The sequence below is a fragment of the Martes martes genome (assembly GCF_963455335.1).
Source record: "Martes martes genome assembly, chromosome: 18".
Taxonomy (NCBI): Eukaryota; Metazoa; Chordata; class Mammalia; order Carnivora; family Mustelidae; genus Martes; species Martes martes.
The window spans coordinates 6,723,537-6,738,990 of NC_137906.1; the positions used below are offsets into that span (position 1 = coordinate 6,723,537).

At 52.5% G+C, this 15,454-nt stretch overlaps 1 protein-coding gene across 1 annotated transcript in view; it reads left to right on the forward strand.

The window, feature by feature from the left end:
- Positions 1 to 15,454, forward strand: part of POR (cytochrome p450 oxidoreductase) — a 58,535-nt gene that overhangs the window by 19,139 nt on the left and 23,942 nt on the right. The window contains exon 2 of the mRNA XM_080829705.1: positions 13,471 to 13,661. Within this exon, the coding sequence (XP_080685831.1) occupies positions 13,483 to 13,661 (179 nt within the window). The 5' untranslated portion in view covers positions 13,471 to 13,482. The remainder of the gene's footprint in view (positions 1 to 13,470; positions 13,662 to 15,454) is intronic.

The following is a 15,454-nucleotide window of genomic DNA, read 5'->3' on the forward strand; positions in this document are numbered from 1 at the left end:
TTCTCTCTGTGTGTATTTCTTAAATATTTTTTTCATGGATCTGCTTGAGAGTAGGTTACGATTAGGACGCTCTTTTATAAGTACTTCAGTGTTTACTTTCTAAAATTCAAGGACATTTTCTTACGGAACTGTAGTCCAGTAGTTCCCACCAGGAAATTCACACCGACACGCTGTTTTTCCGAATGTGGAGTTTATTTATGTTTTGCCATTCACGTCTTTTATAGCAAAAGAACAATCTTTTCTTCCTTTTTCTTTTCCTGGCCCAAGGTTGCGTGGAACCGTAACCACTCTTCTATGCCCCAAAGCGATGCACTATTTCTTTATCATATTTGCCCTTGACATTTTCCAAAAAGTCAGGCCATCACTTTGTAGTATGTCCCCTGTGTGGATTTGTCTGCTGATAAGACAATGATAAGATTGTGTATTTTTGGCTAAATATCACAGAAATGGCGTTGTGTCCTTTAGGGCAGCATAGCAAGTGGTGGCACTGTCCCTGACCCAGGACTGGAGCCTTTACCTTTGATCACTTGGTGTCAGCCTGGTTGTCCTCTGTAAAGTGTTGTCCCGCCCTACGCAATCAGTAAACTTCTCATCAAACTTTGACCCTCAAGTTGTAGCACTCACGATCCTTGCCTGAAACGGTTATCACTACAGAGATTACCAGTTGGTGATTTTCTAAGTCTTTCATTTTATTAGTTCGTATTCCACTGTACAGAAGAACTTTCTTTAGTCATCTGGGTGTATTTATTGATTGGTGTAAGTATTCATACCAGTATTGACTTGTGTGCGATCCTTTTGTCCTAATGGTTCTAATCTGTCACGCTGAGGTTTATTTCGGCACTCATAGGGTCTCGGATTTGGCTAGTGGGAACCCCTTCCAGGACCCTGTGTCCTTTTGACATGTCCTCTGTCATTCTTTGAGCCATTCTTTCCTGGTTGGCACAGCAAAGTGACCCGGGCTCAGTCACTGCTTTTCCTGCCCTAGTTCTGGAGTCTGCCAACCCTCCAAGAAACCCTGGTTCCTCCGGATGGAGAACAGTGTTTAGAAACCAGGATCTGGGCGCTAGGTAAGAAATAGACCATCCACGTGCACACGTCCGTGTGCGTTCACACCTCCCGTTCCAGTGCACACCGCACTCTCCGTTCCTTTCTCTCTTTGCACATTTGTGGCTCCCTTCTTCGGCGGCAGGAAACCCAGCTGGTGTGGATTTCTTTTTAGTTCTAGCGCATGAATACTGAGAATACCAGCCATCTCATTGGAAAAGGACAGACAAAGCAAAGGGCCCTTGAGACACCCACCACCCCACTCATATTGTCGACACTCCCGAGAGGAAGTCATGATGGGTCACTTTCCTGGAGAAATACATACTTTTTATTTCATTAATAATCTCACAGTGAGAAAATAGCTTTTTTAAATGCCATATGTTTTGTCAGTCTTTCAGTGAGAGTACTATAGTCCACCTACTTATTAATTTTTTTTAGATTTATTCATTCATATGAGAGAGAAAAAGAGTATATGGGGGAAGTGGGAGAGAGGGAGAGAATCCCAAGCAGATGCCCCGCTGACCGTGGAGCCTGACACAGGGCTCCATCCCAGAACCCTGGGGTCACAAGCTGAGCCGAAATCAAGAGTCGGCCGCTTAACCACCGAGGCGCCCCTCCACCTACTTCTGTCTTAACCGCTGCATAGCATTCCGTTGTTCGGAACTGAAAACCTAAGCAGGTTGGGGCCCTTCCCAGCAGTGCTGTGTGGAATGTGCCTCTGGTCCTGGTGAGAAGCACAGCCCAGGTGAAGAGAATCGCTGCACCCTGAGGGCTGGACACTTGTTTCCCCTGAGAATTTTATTGACTGAGCCACCCAGGCACCCCTAAGATGGTCTTCTGATGAAGTAAATAGCGCACGCTCATAATTTGAAAACCAAGCAAATAATACATTTTTAAAAAGGCGAGAAGAAAATTGAAATCTCCTCCCCGAGATACCGTTTCTGCAACGATCCTCACACATACCGTTTTAAGCGTGTGCGTCCATACTCTTGCGTCACGGGGGCAGAGCACACGCGCGATTGTGGACGCGCCCGTACACTACGGTGTAACTTACATACAGTACAGTGTGCGGTTTGGGAAATTCGTACGCGAACAGGCTCTCTGCAGCCGTCCCCCCCCAGAGCGAGATACTACACGTCGTCCGGCGTGCTCGTGTCCCCCACTCATTGACCCTTGCCCCACGGGCGTATTGGCCCATCGCCTTTTTTCTTTGTCTGGTTTTGGTATCAGGGTGATACAGGCCTCATAAAACAAGCGGGGCGGCCTCCCGTTCTCTTTTCTGGAAGAATGTGTATGGAACTGGTGTCATGTCTTCCTCAGATGTTTGGTACACTGTGTCCGTGAAGCTGTCTGCTCCTGGAGTTCGCTTCTGGTGAAGGTTTTAGCTACTAATCTGCCTTCTCTTACAGGGCTGTTTCTCTTGGGTGAGCTCTGGTGGTTTATGTCTATCAAAAAATTTATCCACGTTATCGAAGTTATCAAATGTTGGCGCCAAGTTGGTCATAATTTCCCATGTTACATTTGTAATCTGGGCAGACTCTAATGGTTATTGCACTTTTGTTCCATGTATTGGCAATTTACGCCATTTTTTCTTTCTTCGCTCATCCGTCTGCCTAGAGGTTGGTCCTATTTGAGAGCAATGTTTTGTATCAAGAGTTATAAAAATTCATTATCTCCTTAAGAATTCAAGGATTTTTTTTTTTTTAAGAGAAAAGCTTTGTTTCAAGATGCTTTTCTATGTAGAACAGACATCAGGGTGGACCTCAGAAAACCAGACCCACATTTTTAATTCAGGCTCCAGCACCTGCCAGCCATGTGGCCTTGGACCCACCACATAAGCCAGTCGGAGCTCTGACCTCAGTGGCTAGGAGGAGGTCACAGTAACTTCTGGGTCGGCTGACCCGCAAAGGGGTGCCTCACAAGGGCCCGGCCCGGCGTCTGCTTGTTGTGGGCCCCCATGCTGCGGGTCCCCAGCAAAGGGGGAAATTGGGAACAGCCCCTAGAGCACTGGTGCGCTCCTCCTCTCCCCTGGGACAGGAACTTCTTCCCCTCTGTCCTCATGGCACTCGGTAAATGTAGATTTTTTGCAGCATTGCTCACATTGGTCCACAGTGTTCTGTTTCCTTGATCAGCCTGTGAACTTCCTCAGCGTGGGAAGGGTTTTCGTCGTCTTTTCTCCCTCGTGCCCATGTATATTTTAAGTGATCAAACCTACTTGAATGAACGAAGAACAGGGAATTAAGTAAACAACGGTACAACAGATCGGTGGCAGCCAAAGAGGATATCATTATAAGGGGCCCCCCAGCAACACGGAAGAATGTTTCACAAAACAGAATACGGCTGACCCTGGAACAAGTTGGGTTTGAACTGCACAGGTCCACTTCTACGCGGATTGTTGTCAGTATGTACCCACGTGGTACTGTAAATACAGTCCCTCTTCCTTATGATTTACTTATTTATTTAAGTTTTTATTTATTTGACAGACAGACAGCCAGAGAGGGAACATAAGCAGGGGGAGTGGAGGAGGGAGAAGCAGGCTTCCCGCTGAGCAGGGAGCCCGACCTGGGGCTCGATCTGGGGACTCCAGGATCATGACCTGAGCCAAAGGCAGATGCTTAACTGACTGAGCCACCCAGGTGCTCCCCAGCCCCCTTTTTTAAGAAAGAGAGAGTCTTAAGCAGGTTCCATGCTCAGTGCAAAGCCCAACACAGGGCTCGATCTCATGACCCTGAGATCATGACCTGAGCTGAAATCAAGAGTTGGATGTTTAAGTGATTAAGCCACCCAGGCGTCCTTTCCTTATGATTTTTTTTTAAGATTTTATTTATTTGATAGAGAGAGAGATCACAAGTAGGCCGAGAGGCAGGCAGAGAGAGAGAAGGAAGCAGGCTCCCTACTGAGTGGAGAGCCTGATGTGGGGCTCGATCCCAAGACCCTGAGATCATGACCTGAGCTGAAGGCAGAGGCTTAACCCACTGAGCCACTCAGGTGCCCCTCCTTATGGTTTTCTTAATGATGTTTTCCTTTTTATAGTTTATGTGACTGTAAGATTCAGTATAGAATTCGTATAACATACAAAGTGTGTTCATTGATTATTTCTCTTATTGGTAAGGCTTCCAGTCAGCGGTAGGCTTGTGGTAGTAAGATTTTGGGGGGAATCAAAGGTGATACATGTATTTCTGACTACGGGGCATTGGTTGGCCCTGACCCCCATATTATTCAAGGGTCAACTGTACCTTTTATCTTTTTTGTATGAACGTACGTATATGTGTACGTGTGATGTATTTATGTACGGAAGAAATGAAAAATCCAGAAGGAAAACAACTCCGTGGCTTTTACCCTTTAACAAATAGCATTTGAGCACGGGGAGGCTAGGATGGGAGGTGGCGAGGCCTCTCTGTGGCTGGAGGCTGTCAGGCAAAGGCTAAAATTCCTGGGCACAGATGCTTGCTGCAGCCCACGGCGGGGGGGTGTGGGATTCCTTCCTCTCTGTCACAGTTTACAGATTCCCAGGCTTCCCCCTCACCGCCAGAGGGGCAGGGAAAGGACCATCCGGGCGCAGCATCTTTTGTCTGTGCAAACTGAGGTGGGTGGGAACGGGCACAGTGCAGAGGAGGTGCTGGTGTGCCTGGGGTGGGGGGGCGGGAGCCTCACTTCCCACCCCCCCAGGAGGCTCCTCATTAAAGCTGAAAGCCCCTAAATAAAATCTTAAAAAAATAAAATAAAGCTGAAAGCCCCGCTCTGTGAGAAGCACACACTGTTCTTGGAACTGTGTTTTTTTTTTTAATGCGGAGAGTCAGTAGTCCCCCTTCCTGCATTTTTCAGAGCTCTGTTCTGGGCCTCCCTGTTTCTCTTCCTCTTTCCTGAGTCCCAGGGCTCCGCCATGGGATCCCCATCACTGTGTTGTTGTCTGCCTCTGCTTTCTGTGGCCCTTGTTGATCGTGAACTAGAACTCTGTGTGTGTGTGTTTCAAAGGGTTCAGTGAAAGAGACTCAGGGATCATTATTTATTAACTCAGGTCAGAGACTTGGGGTTTGCCTCCCCCCCCCCAGCGATGTCACCAACCTCAGTCAGGTCTGCGTCACTGGCTCCTGGGGTGGCAGGTGCCCTCTCTGTCCCTAAGTTACCCAGCCTTCTGTTGACACATCTGGGCTGGGGGCCCTGCCTCACAGCCGCTGGCTCATTCTGTCTTTAGTCACCTTTGTAACAAAGCTCTCAGACGGTGTGTTAGTTAATCTTTGTCCTCTCTGACGAGGGCTGACTTCTGCCCTCAGGGCCCTTCTCCGTCCTGTTTAATGACTCCCCAGAGAAGGGACTGGCCTGTTGCCTCTGAATCTTCTTGTCTTTAGGGTAAACCTCTCCAGTTCTGTGCTGTTTCCCACGTGGCGGGTTTTGGGGACTCTTTCTGATTGTGTTCCAGTTTATCTTGGTGTGAAGTATAGAGCCCTTCTGGAACTGTCTACGTGAGCCCTCAGCGTCTGGGGAGGCCAGCCTGGCGTTGGCCCATCCCATTCCCATTTCTGTAAAACATGGGGGAGTGTCATCGTCCTTGCCGAGGCTTGCTGCGTGAATATAGCCGTGGTGGGGGGCTCTGATTGCCCGTCGGGGGCTCATGAGCCTGTCGCTCCTTAGGCTTCCTCACGCTCTAGAGGCCCAGCAGAGTTCAGAACTGTTCCACCCAGAACTCGCGCAAACCCAGGCAAGTCCTCCAGCTTCCCGGGTTTCGCTTTTCCTCATCCGTAGTCGAAATTAATTTGAGGCGAAGAGGTAGTCAGGAGGACGAACTGGTGTGAACTCGTGTTAGAAACGCCCAGTTCTTTCTCCAGTGTCTCATTTCCTGTGACACTGCGGCCGCGCACAGCATTCCCGACCCCAGATGTGGGGGTGGGGGTTCTGCACAACAAGTAGTTCTGTGGCACGGACTGGGTACCGTACCCTACCGTTTAAGTCACTTCTGACACTGCCCGGAGCTGGTGTCAGATTAAGGGCTCTGTCCCACGGGGCTGCTCCCTACAGTTCAGCCACAAAGTCCGGGTGCTCACCTGTGCTTCTGACCAATCAGCAGCAAATGGGGCTTCCCCACACACTCTCCTTGGGTTCAGTTAACTTGCTAGAGCAGCTCACACAACTCAGGGAAACACTTACATTTACTGGCTTGTTAAAGGACACAGTAAAGGATAATGAACAAGCAGATGAAGAAATGCACAGGCTGAGGTCTGGGAGAGGGCCTGGGCCCCGGAGCTTCTGACCCCGTGGAGCTGGGGTGCGTCGCCCTCCCGGTATGTGGATGCATTCACCAACCTGGATGCTCTGTGCACCCTGAACTGTCAGGGTCTTTGTAGAGGCCTCCTCGGTACGCACGATCAGTCATTAACTCCACTTCCAACCCCTCTGCCCTCCCTAGAGAAGGGGACAGGCAGGGCTGAAAGTTCCAAGCTAATTGTGGCTTGGTCTTTCGGGTGACCATTTCCTATCCAGGAGCCCACCCAGAGCCACATTAGAATAAAAGATGCCCCTAGTGCTCTTATCACTTAAGAAATTACAGGAGGTTTAGGATCTCTGTCCCAGCAACTAGGATCAGAGACCAATATATGTATTTTCTGTTATCTCACGGAACTCCTATGAAGTATGCTGTGCCCATAGGTTGCCCTGTGCTAACCTTTTTTTTTTAAGATTTTATTTATTTATTTGACAGGCAGAGATCACAAGTAGGCAGAGAGGCAGGCAGAGAGGGAGAGAGGAGGAAGCAGGCTCACTGCCGAGCAGAGAGCCCAATGCGGGGCTCGATCCCAGGACCCTGAGATCATGACCCGAGCTGAAGGCAAAGGCTTTAAACCACTGAGCCACCCAGGCGCCCCTGTGCTAACTTTTAATAGTGTTACTAAGTCTGCCCGCAAAAAGCCCAGGAGAATTTGCCAAGGGTATAGGGGAGCTGTGGGTCTACCCCAGTTGGAGCTCAGGCCAGGGCGTCGCAGCCCCAGAGGGGATGGTAGAAACCAGCCCACGCGGCTCTCCGTGCCAGCTGCGCTTCCAGGGGTCTGCTCCTGTGAGGCTTGGTCAGCTCAAATTGTGCTGAGTGATGCTGGCTGTCCTGCCTGCTTCTTGCCAAGTCATGCTTTCACACATCCAGTGTTCTGGCTTCTTTCCTCTTTTACATCATTGCATCACACACAGTGCCAGTCATGTGTCTCCGGATCACACCCATAGGCCCTGTTATGTAGGGGAGAGGTCATCGGTTATTGTCTTCTGTGGAACATTGGCCTGGCGTGTCCTGGGCTAGGTTGCCTTGCTCATGGCCTCGTGATTGTACTGCCGTGGTACATGGAGGCAGTTTTGCCCGGGTTCCCACCTATGACATAGTTGTAATCATGCCCACATCCCTGCCCAGTTGTCCCTGGCTGCCCAGGACCCAAAACCCCAGACATGTAGAGGGCTCTGGGCCCTTTGCACACTGGTCTCGGTGTATTTCAGGAGGCTCATCTCTTGCTGAACACCCTTGTACCTGCACATACAAATGCATCCCATCATACCACACTTGTCACACCAGATTCTATCACCTCTGCTCTTCTATAGTTCAGGCCTTTGCATGGGCTTCCCCTGACTCCTCTTATCTTCCTTATCTGGCTGGTGGACCCAGGTCATTTTCCATGACTCAGATGTTAGTCCCTGGGTGCCCCTCTTTGACTGTTTCTGACCATCTTGTCTTCCCCTTCCTCAGAGCCCAATTTTTCCCCAAGGCATCGTACCTGCTGGGACATGCCTGTGAATGATGACAATGAATTGGCACCCTCCATACCCCCGTGTGATGGCTGTCTGATAAAAGAGAGCATGTAAATAAGATTCAAGCTGTAACAACACTATTCCTAGAATGTCTAGAATACAATCACAAATCACTCACCATACTAAAAACTAGGAGAATTTCAACTTGAATGAGAAAAAAACAATCAGCACACACCAGCATCAAGATGTAAAGAAGAGCCAAACAGACATCTTAGAACTGAAAAATGCCACAGTGAAAATTAAGAATTCTGTGGATGGCTTCATCATAGAATGATGAAGTCAGAGGACCTGAAGATAGAATCACAGAATTACCCAGTCAATGGAGAGCAACAGTGAGAAGCTAGACAGAATGAAAAAAAAAAAGTGAACTGAGCCTCAGGGACTTGGGGGACCAGTCACAAAACACATTTATGTCATTGTGGTCCTGGGAAATGAGAAAGAGGGTGGGCTGAAAAGGCACTTATAGAAGAAACAATGGCTGTAAGTCCTCAAACCTACAGATTCAGGAAGCCAAATGAACTCTAAAAGTCATAACTCCAGTGATACCCATACCGGCTCTATCTCGGTTTGGAGGATAAACTTTGTGGGCATGCTAGCTAGAGAGGGATCTGGTCCATGGCTCTCTCGAGCACTGCTCTTTAGTGGCTGTCTTGGCTAGGGCCCTGTCGCTGGAGGATAAGCTATCATGTGCAAGCAGGCGTGGCTCCCTCGAGGGTTTTCCCTCATCTTGAAACCACTAATCATTGGCAGAGGTTCGTGAACGTGAGTGGATGTCGTCCCCACTGCACCTGGGAGTGGACGCCACGAAGTGCCCGTGACTGTTTACCACTGGGTGACTTGCATACTGCAGAGGTCACCCAAATCACTTGCTCAGGCTTCTTCCCTCCTTGTCTCTGTTTCTGGCAACCAGCTCACTCCTGTGTTGGGGCCGGGTTGTTTGATCGGTCTTGTTTACTGGTCAGAAATTGTGTACAGGGAGCCCCTGGGTGGCTCAGTTGGTTAAGCGTCTGCCTTCTGCTCAGGTCATGATCCCAGGGTCCTGAGATCTAGCCGCGCATTGGGCTCCCTGCTCAGTGGGGAGCCTGCTTCTCCCTGTCCGTCTGCCTGCTTTTGCTTACTCTCTCTGTCAAATAAAATCTTAAAAAAAAAAAAAGAAAGAAAGAAAAAGAAATTGGACACAGTAAAGGCAAAGTCACAAGTACTTCCTAGAGGATCATCTTACCCTGCAGTGTTGTAGACCGTCAGACGGAGAAAGGGCCCTTCTGCCTTGTTTCCCTTTTCAGAAGCGCCAGGATGGGTTGCCCTTGGCCTGTGGCATCAGCTGTTGAACTTCAGGAGAAGTGGTATCTCTCTTATATGTCTGCCTATTTATGTATGTCCTTTCCTGTATGTATAATGTCTTTTATAATAAAAATGAAAGCTCTACGTGTAGACCTAATTTGTAATAAAAGGTCAGTTATGCTCTGGTCTCTTGGGGGTTAGCAGGACCTCACTGGCTGGTTTTTGGATCTGCGCCCTTTTCCCGTGACTAATTTTCCAGATGAGACCGTGAAAGCCTGCTGCCTGTAAGGGGTTCGCCTGTGAGTCCCAGCCAGCTGGGGCGGCAGGGCCTGCTGTAGTTAAGAAATTGCTGTGTTTAATCACATACGTTTCATCGTTGGTTTTGTTTTGCTTTCTGTTGCTGACACATGTTGCGTTCGGTCCCCAAGAGCTCTGCACTGTTCAGTGTTCCTCCTTTTCACTAAATGTGGAAAGAAGAAACGGCCACAGATTAAAGACCCTCTTAGGGCAAAAAGGGTGCACAGGGGCTCCCGAAGTCTCCTTGGAGTGTCTCTGGTAGACCCTCTTGCGGTCACCCTGCCACATTCAACATGGAGGACACTCTTGGCTGGCAGGACATACAGAATGTTCTCATCAGAATAGTTCAGACAGCAGAGGAGAGTGATTTTATACCAGACCAGGCAGGGATGCCTCGGGACAGACTCCCGGAGGTTCCTAATTTATCAGCGCGGCCAAAGTGCCATCTGTCAAACTCGGCGTGAGGTTTATACCAGCTCTCATTGCTTCCGGGTTTAATGTGCGATCGTGATGCCTTCCTCTGGATCACTCGTGTCTCTGCCAAGCTGGGTTTTCAGTGGTTGTTCGGACCTGACTGCTCCGTAAATGGATCTCTTAGGTATTCCCATGGGCCTGGGGATGCCAGAGACATTTTGCTGTGATGGCATGATGTCACGGGGCTCCATGCACTAAGAAAGTTCGGCCCTGTCTGTCTTCATGGATTACCACATGGGCACATCACCAGCCCCAGGTGCAGGGGGCCCCCAGATTTCTCTTCAGTCTGCTTGTTTTGGGTTATCAGTTCATGCCAGTTTTACATTCCGTGTGTGCTAGCATGTTCACTGACTCCTTCCGTGGGAAGCTCCGTGGGGAGTTACCAAGCATCAGATGCTGTGCTAAGCTCTGTGCCAGGAAAGTAGGACCGATGGGAGTGACGGTCGAGCTGAGGTCATCAGACCTCTGGTCCAAAGCAGGAAGCAACGAGAGGAAAAGCAGCTCAGGCACATGTAAAGGCACTGGGGCAGGAGTGCAGAGGCTCAGGCTGGGGAGATGGGGGGGGCGTCTATGGGAGCTGCAATGTGGAAACAGTCCCTTGGTAAGAGAGTCGTGGTTTAACAGCTTCTTCCCAGCTTCAGCCCTAGGCACGCTGCTCCTGTCCTAGTACGGGAAGTACCGGGATCGGATTTTCAGGAGCACCTTCTCAGTGCTCCTGAGACCCCCCCGAGTGCTGGCACTGTCAGCTGTTCTGGTGGGACCTTAGGGCCGGAGCCCTGCCCCGGCTCGCTGCAGGGAGTCGGCGTCCCAGCGGGCAGCACCTGGGCGTTTGCACAAGGGGCGAGACTGCGTGGGGGCCTTACTCTGAGCTTGAGGAGAGTGGCCCGGACGCTGAAGGAAGCGGTAAGCGAGGGTATCGGCGACACAGCCAGATTGAAGGAGAGTGAACGTAGCCTCACACGCTGTGGTAATGATGCCCCTGTGTTGTGCTTTGCGGGTTATAAAACCACTGGGTAATGTGTGTGCCGGCCGTTGCCAAGCCACCCCCTCTGGAATCACATGGTAGTTTTTTCAAGGAGTTGACATTAGGTGTTCATCATGTCAGGCTGTGAACAGTGGGGTCCCTGCTCTTGCAGGGCGACCCTGCAGTCGGGGAGATGGCCAGCGGGAAGGACGCGTGACGCAGTGCCAGGTAGTGATCTGTGCTGTGAGTGGGCTCGGGGAGGGAGGACGAGACACTATACTGAGGAAGAATCCCTCTGAGGTGGTGACACACGAGCCGAGACCTGAATGAAGTGGGGGAGAGAACCCTACAGATAACTGAAGGAACAGAGTCTAGGCCCCAGCATTAACATGTGCAAAGGCCCTGGGGCAGGAGCAGACCTGGAGGCTTGAAGGGTAGCAGGGAGGCTGATGTGACTGGGGAGAAGTGAGGGAAGGTGAGGAGCCAGACCCTGTGGAGCCTAGAGGCCGGCTAAGGCCTTTAGATTTGGTGCTAAGTAGGACACGAAGCCATCTGAGGGTCTGCTTAGGGACATGATCTGGCTTACTTTCTAAAAAGCGCTCTCCAGCTACTCTTCGGAGCTGGCCCCTTAGAAGTCTATGGCAGTGGCCTGGGTGGCTGGAACCAAGTATGGGACGTGTGGGACTGTGTGGATCCCCAGCCTTCCAGCACACCATCCCTGCAGGGACCCCCGAGGACCAGCTTTTCTGGGTGGGGCGGGCAGCTCACATATGTATCAGGAAATGGTCATTGATCATTTCGCTTCATGGCCACAAGTCTCCCCTCAGTAAAGTAAGGGGGCTAGGTGACCGGAGCCGGAGGGAGAAGGGTAATCGGACAGGGAGCGGACATTGGCCGACTGCTGCTACGTGACCGATGGCAGCGGGCGCTCTCCTGTGTCGGCCGGGCCCCGAGGGTCTGCGTGGCATGACTCTGTGGGCCGGGTCCTCTCCCTCCCTGGTTCTGTGAGAGCTTGACACACAGAAGGCTTGTGGGTGTGCCAGACGACCCTGGCAGGGCTGGACAGGAAGGTGTGCCAAACAAACACGGGCTAGATATTCGACCTGCGTGCACTCATCCTTGATTATCGACAGCGGGCTCTAGAGGTAAATTTGTCCTGTAGCATCAGGGGGCAAAGAGGGTGTGCTGAGATGATCACGGGGACTCAACTGTTTGAAAAGCACCTTGGGCAAATGAGAAAGCAGAGAGCCGAGCTTGAGGGTCTGCTCCAAGCGGGCCGATGCCCCACGGGCCCTAGGAGGGCAGAGCTGGTGCCCAGGGCCCGCGGATGCCAGGGCAGCTGTGGGGGGCCAGCCCTGGTGGCTCCCAGAGGCAGGGACAGTGAGCACAAGTGAGACGTGAGGCCATCTCCCAGGCCTGAGCTGCTGAGCTAGGACTGAGGCTTTCCCCACTGAGCCTGGGAGCCGTGGCTGTGGGGGAGACAGCCTGTTTGGTAACCGCGGGGATTGCAAAATGGAGCGACGTGCACCCCGGGGATGAGGCCGGCCGCGCCCAGTGCAGAAGTGCACTGCTGGGCTTAGGGTACTCCTCGCCGACCTGCGCGGGCTCAGATCTGCTTCCCGGCCAGGTGTCAACAGTGGATGCCCTGGCTGGGCATCTTTCAAGGGAACGAACAAGGTTGGGGTTCAGGGGGTCCTCAGTGCTTCCCCAGGACTCCCTGAACTCAGAAAAGCTCTTTTACCCCCGTTACTGTGTATTATGGCAGGATACAGACCGAACCCAGCAAAGGGAGAGGCTCCTCAGGGCTGAGTCCAGGAGAAACCAGGCATGAGCTTCCCGCTGTCCCTGGCCACTGGAGTCATAGGGGCTCAGCGCTCCCAGCAACCATGCCTGGCCACACGTATAAAGTGTTACTCACCACGGGAGTTCGCGGGTGCCTTGGTGTGCAGGCCTTGTGCTGGGAGTCAGCCTCGGAGGCATGGAGCACCGCGTCTCTAACCTTATCTGCTCAGGCTCCAGCACCCCAGAGGTCACATCCATGCGATGGGATTCAGAGCCCTCGGCGTTCATCCCGAATGACAGGGTTGGAGTAAATCATCCACGTGGCCCAAGGTCTCAGGTGTACAGAGACACTCACCAGGTGGCATATTCCCAGCTTAGAAGGGATTTCCCAGGAGCCATCCAAGGGCCAGTCCTGAAGGCCTTGAAAAGGGACAGGGTTTGGGGCAGCCCAGGCCTGTCGCATAGCTGGAGGAAAGATTGCCTCCGAGTGGCCCCCGCTCTCGTGTGGAACCAACCCTTCCAAGCCCTTGTGGGGCTGGAGGGTGCTCGGTGGTACTGGGAACTGTGGCTTCCATTCTCTGTGTTTGCAGGGGCCCAGTCCCCGCTCCAGCGGTAGGACCCCCGTGGACACCGCAGGGCTGTTTGCTACTTGAGTTTCGGTCCGAGGCTGTAGCTGTGTCTCGGAGGGGCCAGTGACCATGTGTGGGGCCAGCAGCTCCTGACCCTGGTGCTGCCCCCCCTTGGGACCTACAGACCCAAGCTGAAGCTTCTGGGGCTCAAGGGTGCTCCCCAACAGGCCTCAGGCAGACCCTGCTTCTCCCCACTGACCCTGTCCTTTCTCCCTGCAGTTTCCTGTCAACATGGGGGACTCCAGCATGGACGCCAGCGCCACCGTGTCGGAGACCGTGGCCGAAGAAGTGTCTTTCCTCAGCATGACAGACATGATTCTGTTTTCCCTCATTGTGGGCCTCCTGACCTACTGGTTCCTCTTCAGAAAGAAAAAAGACGAAATCCCGGAGTTCACCAAAATTCAGCCAGTGTAAGTGACCCTACTCAGGATCCTTCTCTCAGCCTTCCAGAGCCCTTCCGTGGGTCCCTGGCGGGGCCCTGTCTGCGGGCCCCGGGGCAGGAGGGAGCCAGGCGAGAGGTGCGAGCTTCCTTGCAGCATTTTGGGTCGAGTTGCGTGGGTGGTGCCTTACTGGTGGCATGGACTTCGGCTCTCCCTTAACCCCTTGTGTGTCCACAGCGCGTGGGGGTTCACGAGGTTCTTTCGGGTCTGTTTCTTGTTCTCCTTTCTTGATGGACCCTCCCAGGGACCAGAGTAGAAGGCCCCGTTCCACGGGTAGCTCATCTGAGGCTCGGCGGCATGAAAGGTGGTCAGAGCTACAGCCGGCACCCAATTAATATTTCCCTCCAGGCCCGTGATCTTGTCGCGGGAAGCGATGGGACAGGGAGGGGCCGTTTGCACAGGGCCGCACGTGGAGATGCAGACAGTTGCCTTTCGGTCCCACGGCCTTGCTGACGTGGGCAGGATCGCGCTTTGGCCCTCGAGCTTAGAGCTCCGGGGGTGACAGCAGCGAGGAGAACTGTTTTTTGCCTCTTCTCGAGACCCACACTGAACATTTCTGTGCCCAGATGTGTGGGGAGTTGTCTCCCAGCCGCGGGACACCGCTGGGTGGGACACTGCTTGCCTGGAGTTAGCATGGGATCCCCCAAGCACCCCCATCTCAGACACCAGTCGCACGTCCCAGCGTCATCAGCTATAAAGCAGAAGTTGCCAGAACCCGCCCCCCGCCCACCCCCCACCCCCCCGCCCCAGGTTTGAGTCATTGGCTAGCGCGGCTCCCAGAGCTCCGGAGAGCAGTTTCCTTACTAGGTTATGGGTTTATCATTAAGGATGTAAGTCAGGAACAGCCAGAGGGAAGAGGTGCAATGAGGGGGGCTGTGATGCTTCATGCCCTCCCCGGGGGTGCCACCCTCCCAGCACCCCAAGGGAGTGCTCGGCACCCTGAAACCAGAGCTCTCCAAACCCTGTGCCTTGGGTTTGAATGGAGGCGTCCTTGCCTCGGTGCAGGTGTGACTGATGAAATCCTTTGCCCCTGGGGACTCATTGACCTTCTGCTCCGCTCCCCTCCCTGGAGGTCAGCAGCAGGCCTGAAAGTTCAAGCCCTCTGATCACATGGTCGGGTCGCCTGCCAACCGGCCCATCCTTAGGGGCTTTCCAGAAATGGCTTTCTTACCATAAACTCCGGTGTGGCCAAAGGGGGCCGGTTCTGAGGAATGGAGACGCCTTCGTTGCTCTTTTCACTTAGGGAAGGCGAGGGTTTTCGGAGCCCCGTGCGGGAGAGGGTGCAAAGACCGAACACGTATTTATTAGAAGTCATGATGTCACAGACAGTGTCTGTGATTTTATTCATAACATTGTTTTCTTTTTACTTTACTGATTTCCTTTTTCAACCTTCCATAAAGCTTCCTTGGAAAAAGGTTTAAGTGAAAAGGCAGATTCGTTGAAAGCAAGTAGTAAGGAAGAGTGCAGCGGTTTTGGATTTAGAAAAATGACAGTGTGACAAAGAGATGAAACCGCTGTCCCCCCAAGGCTGAATTCCAAATCGCTCCTGTAACCAGGTCGCTTTGTCGCGCTGGCTGTTGCCTGTGTTTTACCCAGACTCCAACCCGAGGGGCCTGTGGGCAGGTTTGGGGGCCCAAGGGGGGTGGTTGCTGTGCTGAGCCACAGAGCCCAGGCCTGCCCTCAGGGGGTACCCGAGTCCCGCCCAGAGCCAGTCTCAGGTTCAGGCCCTGGGGCCACACTCCGGCCAGCATACCCAGGCTGGG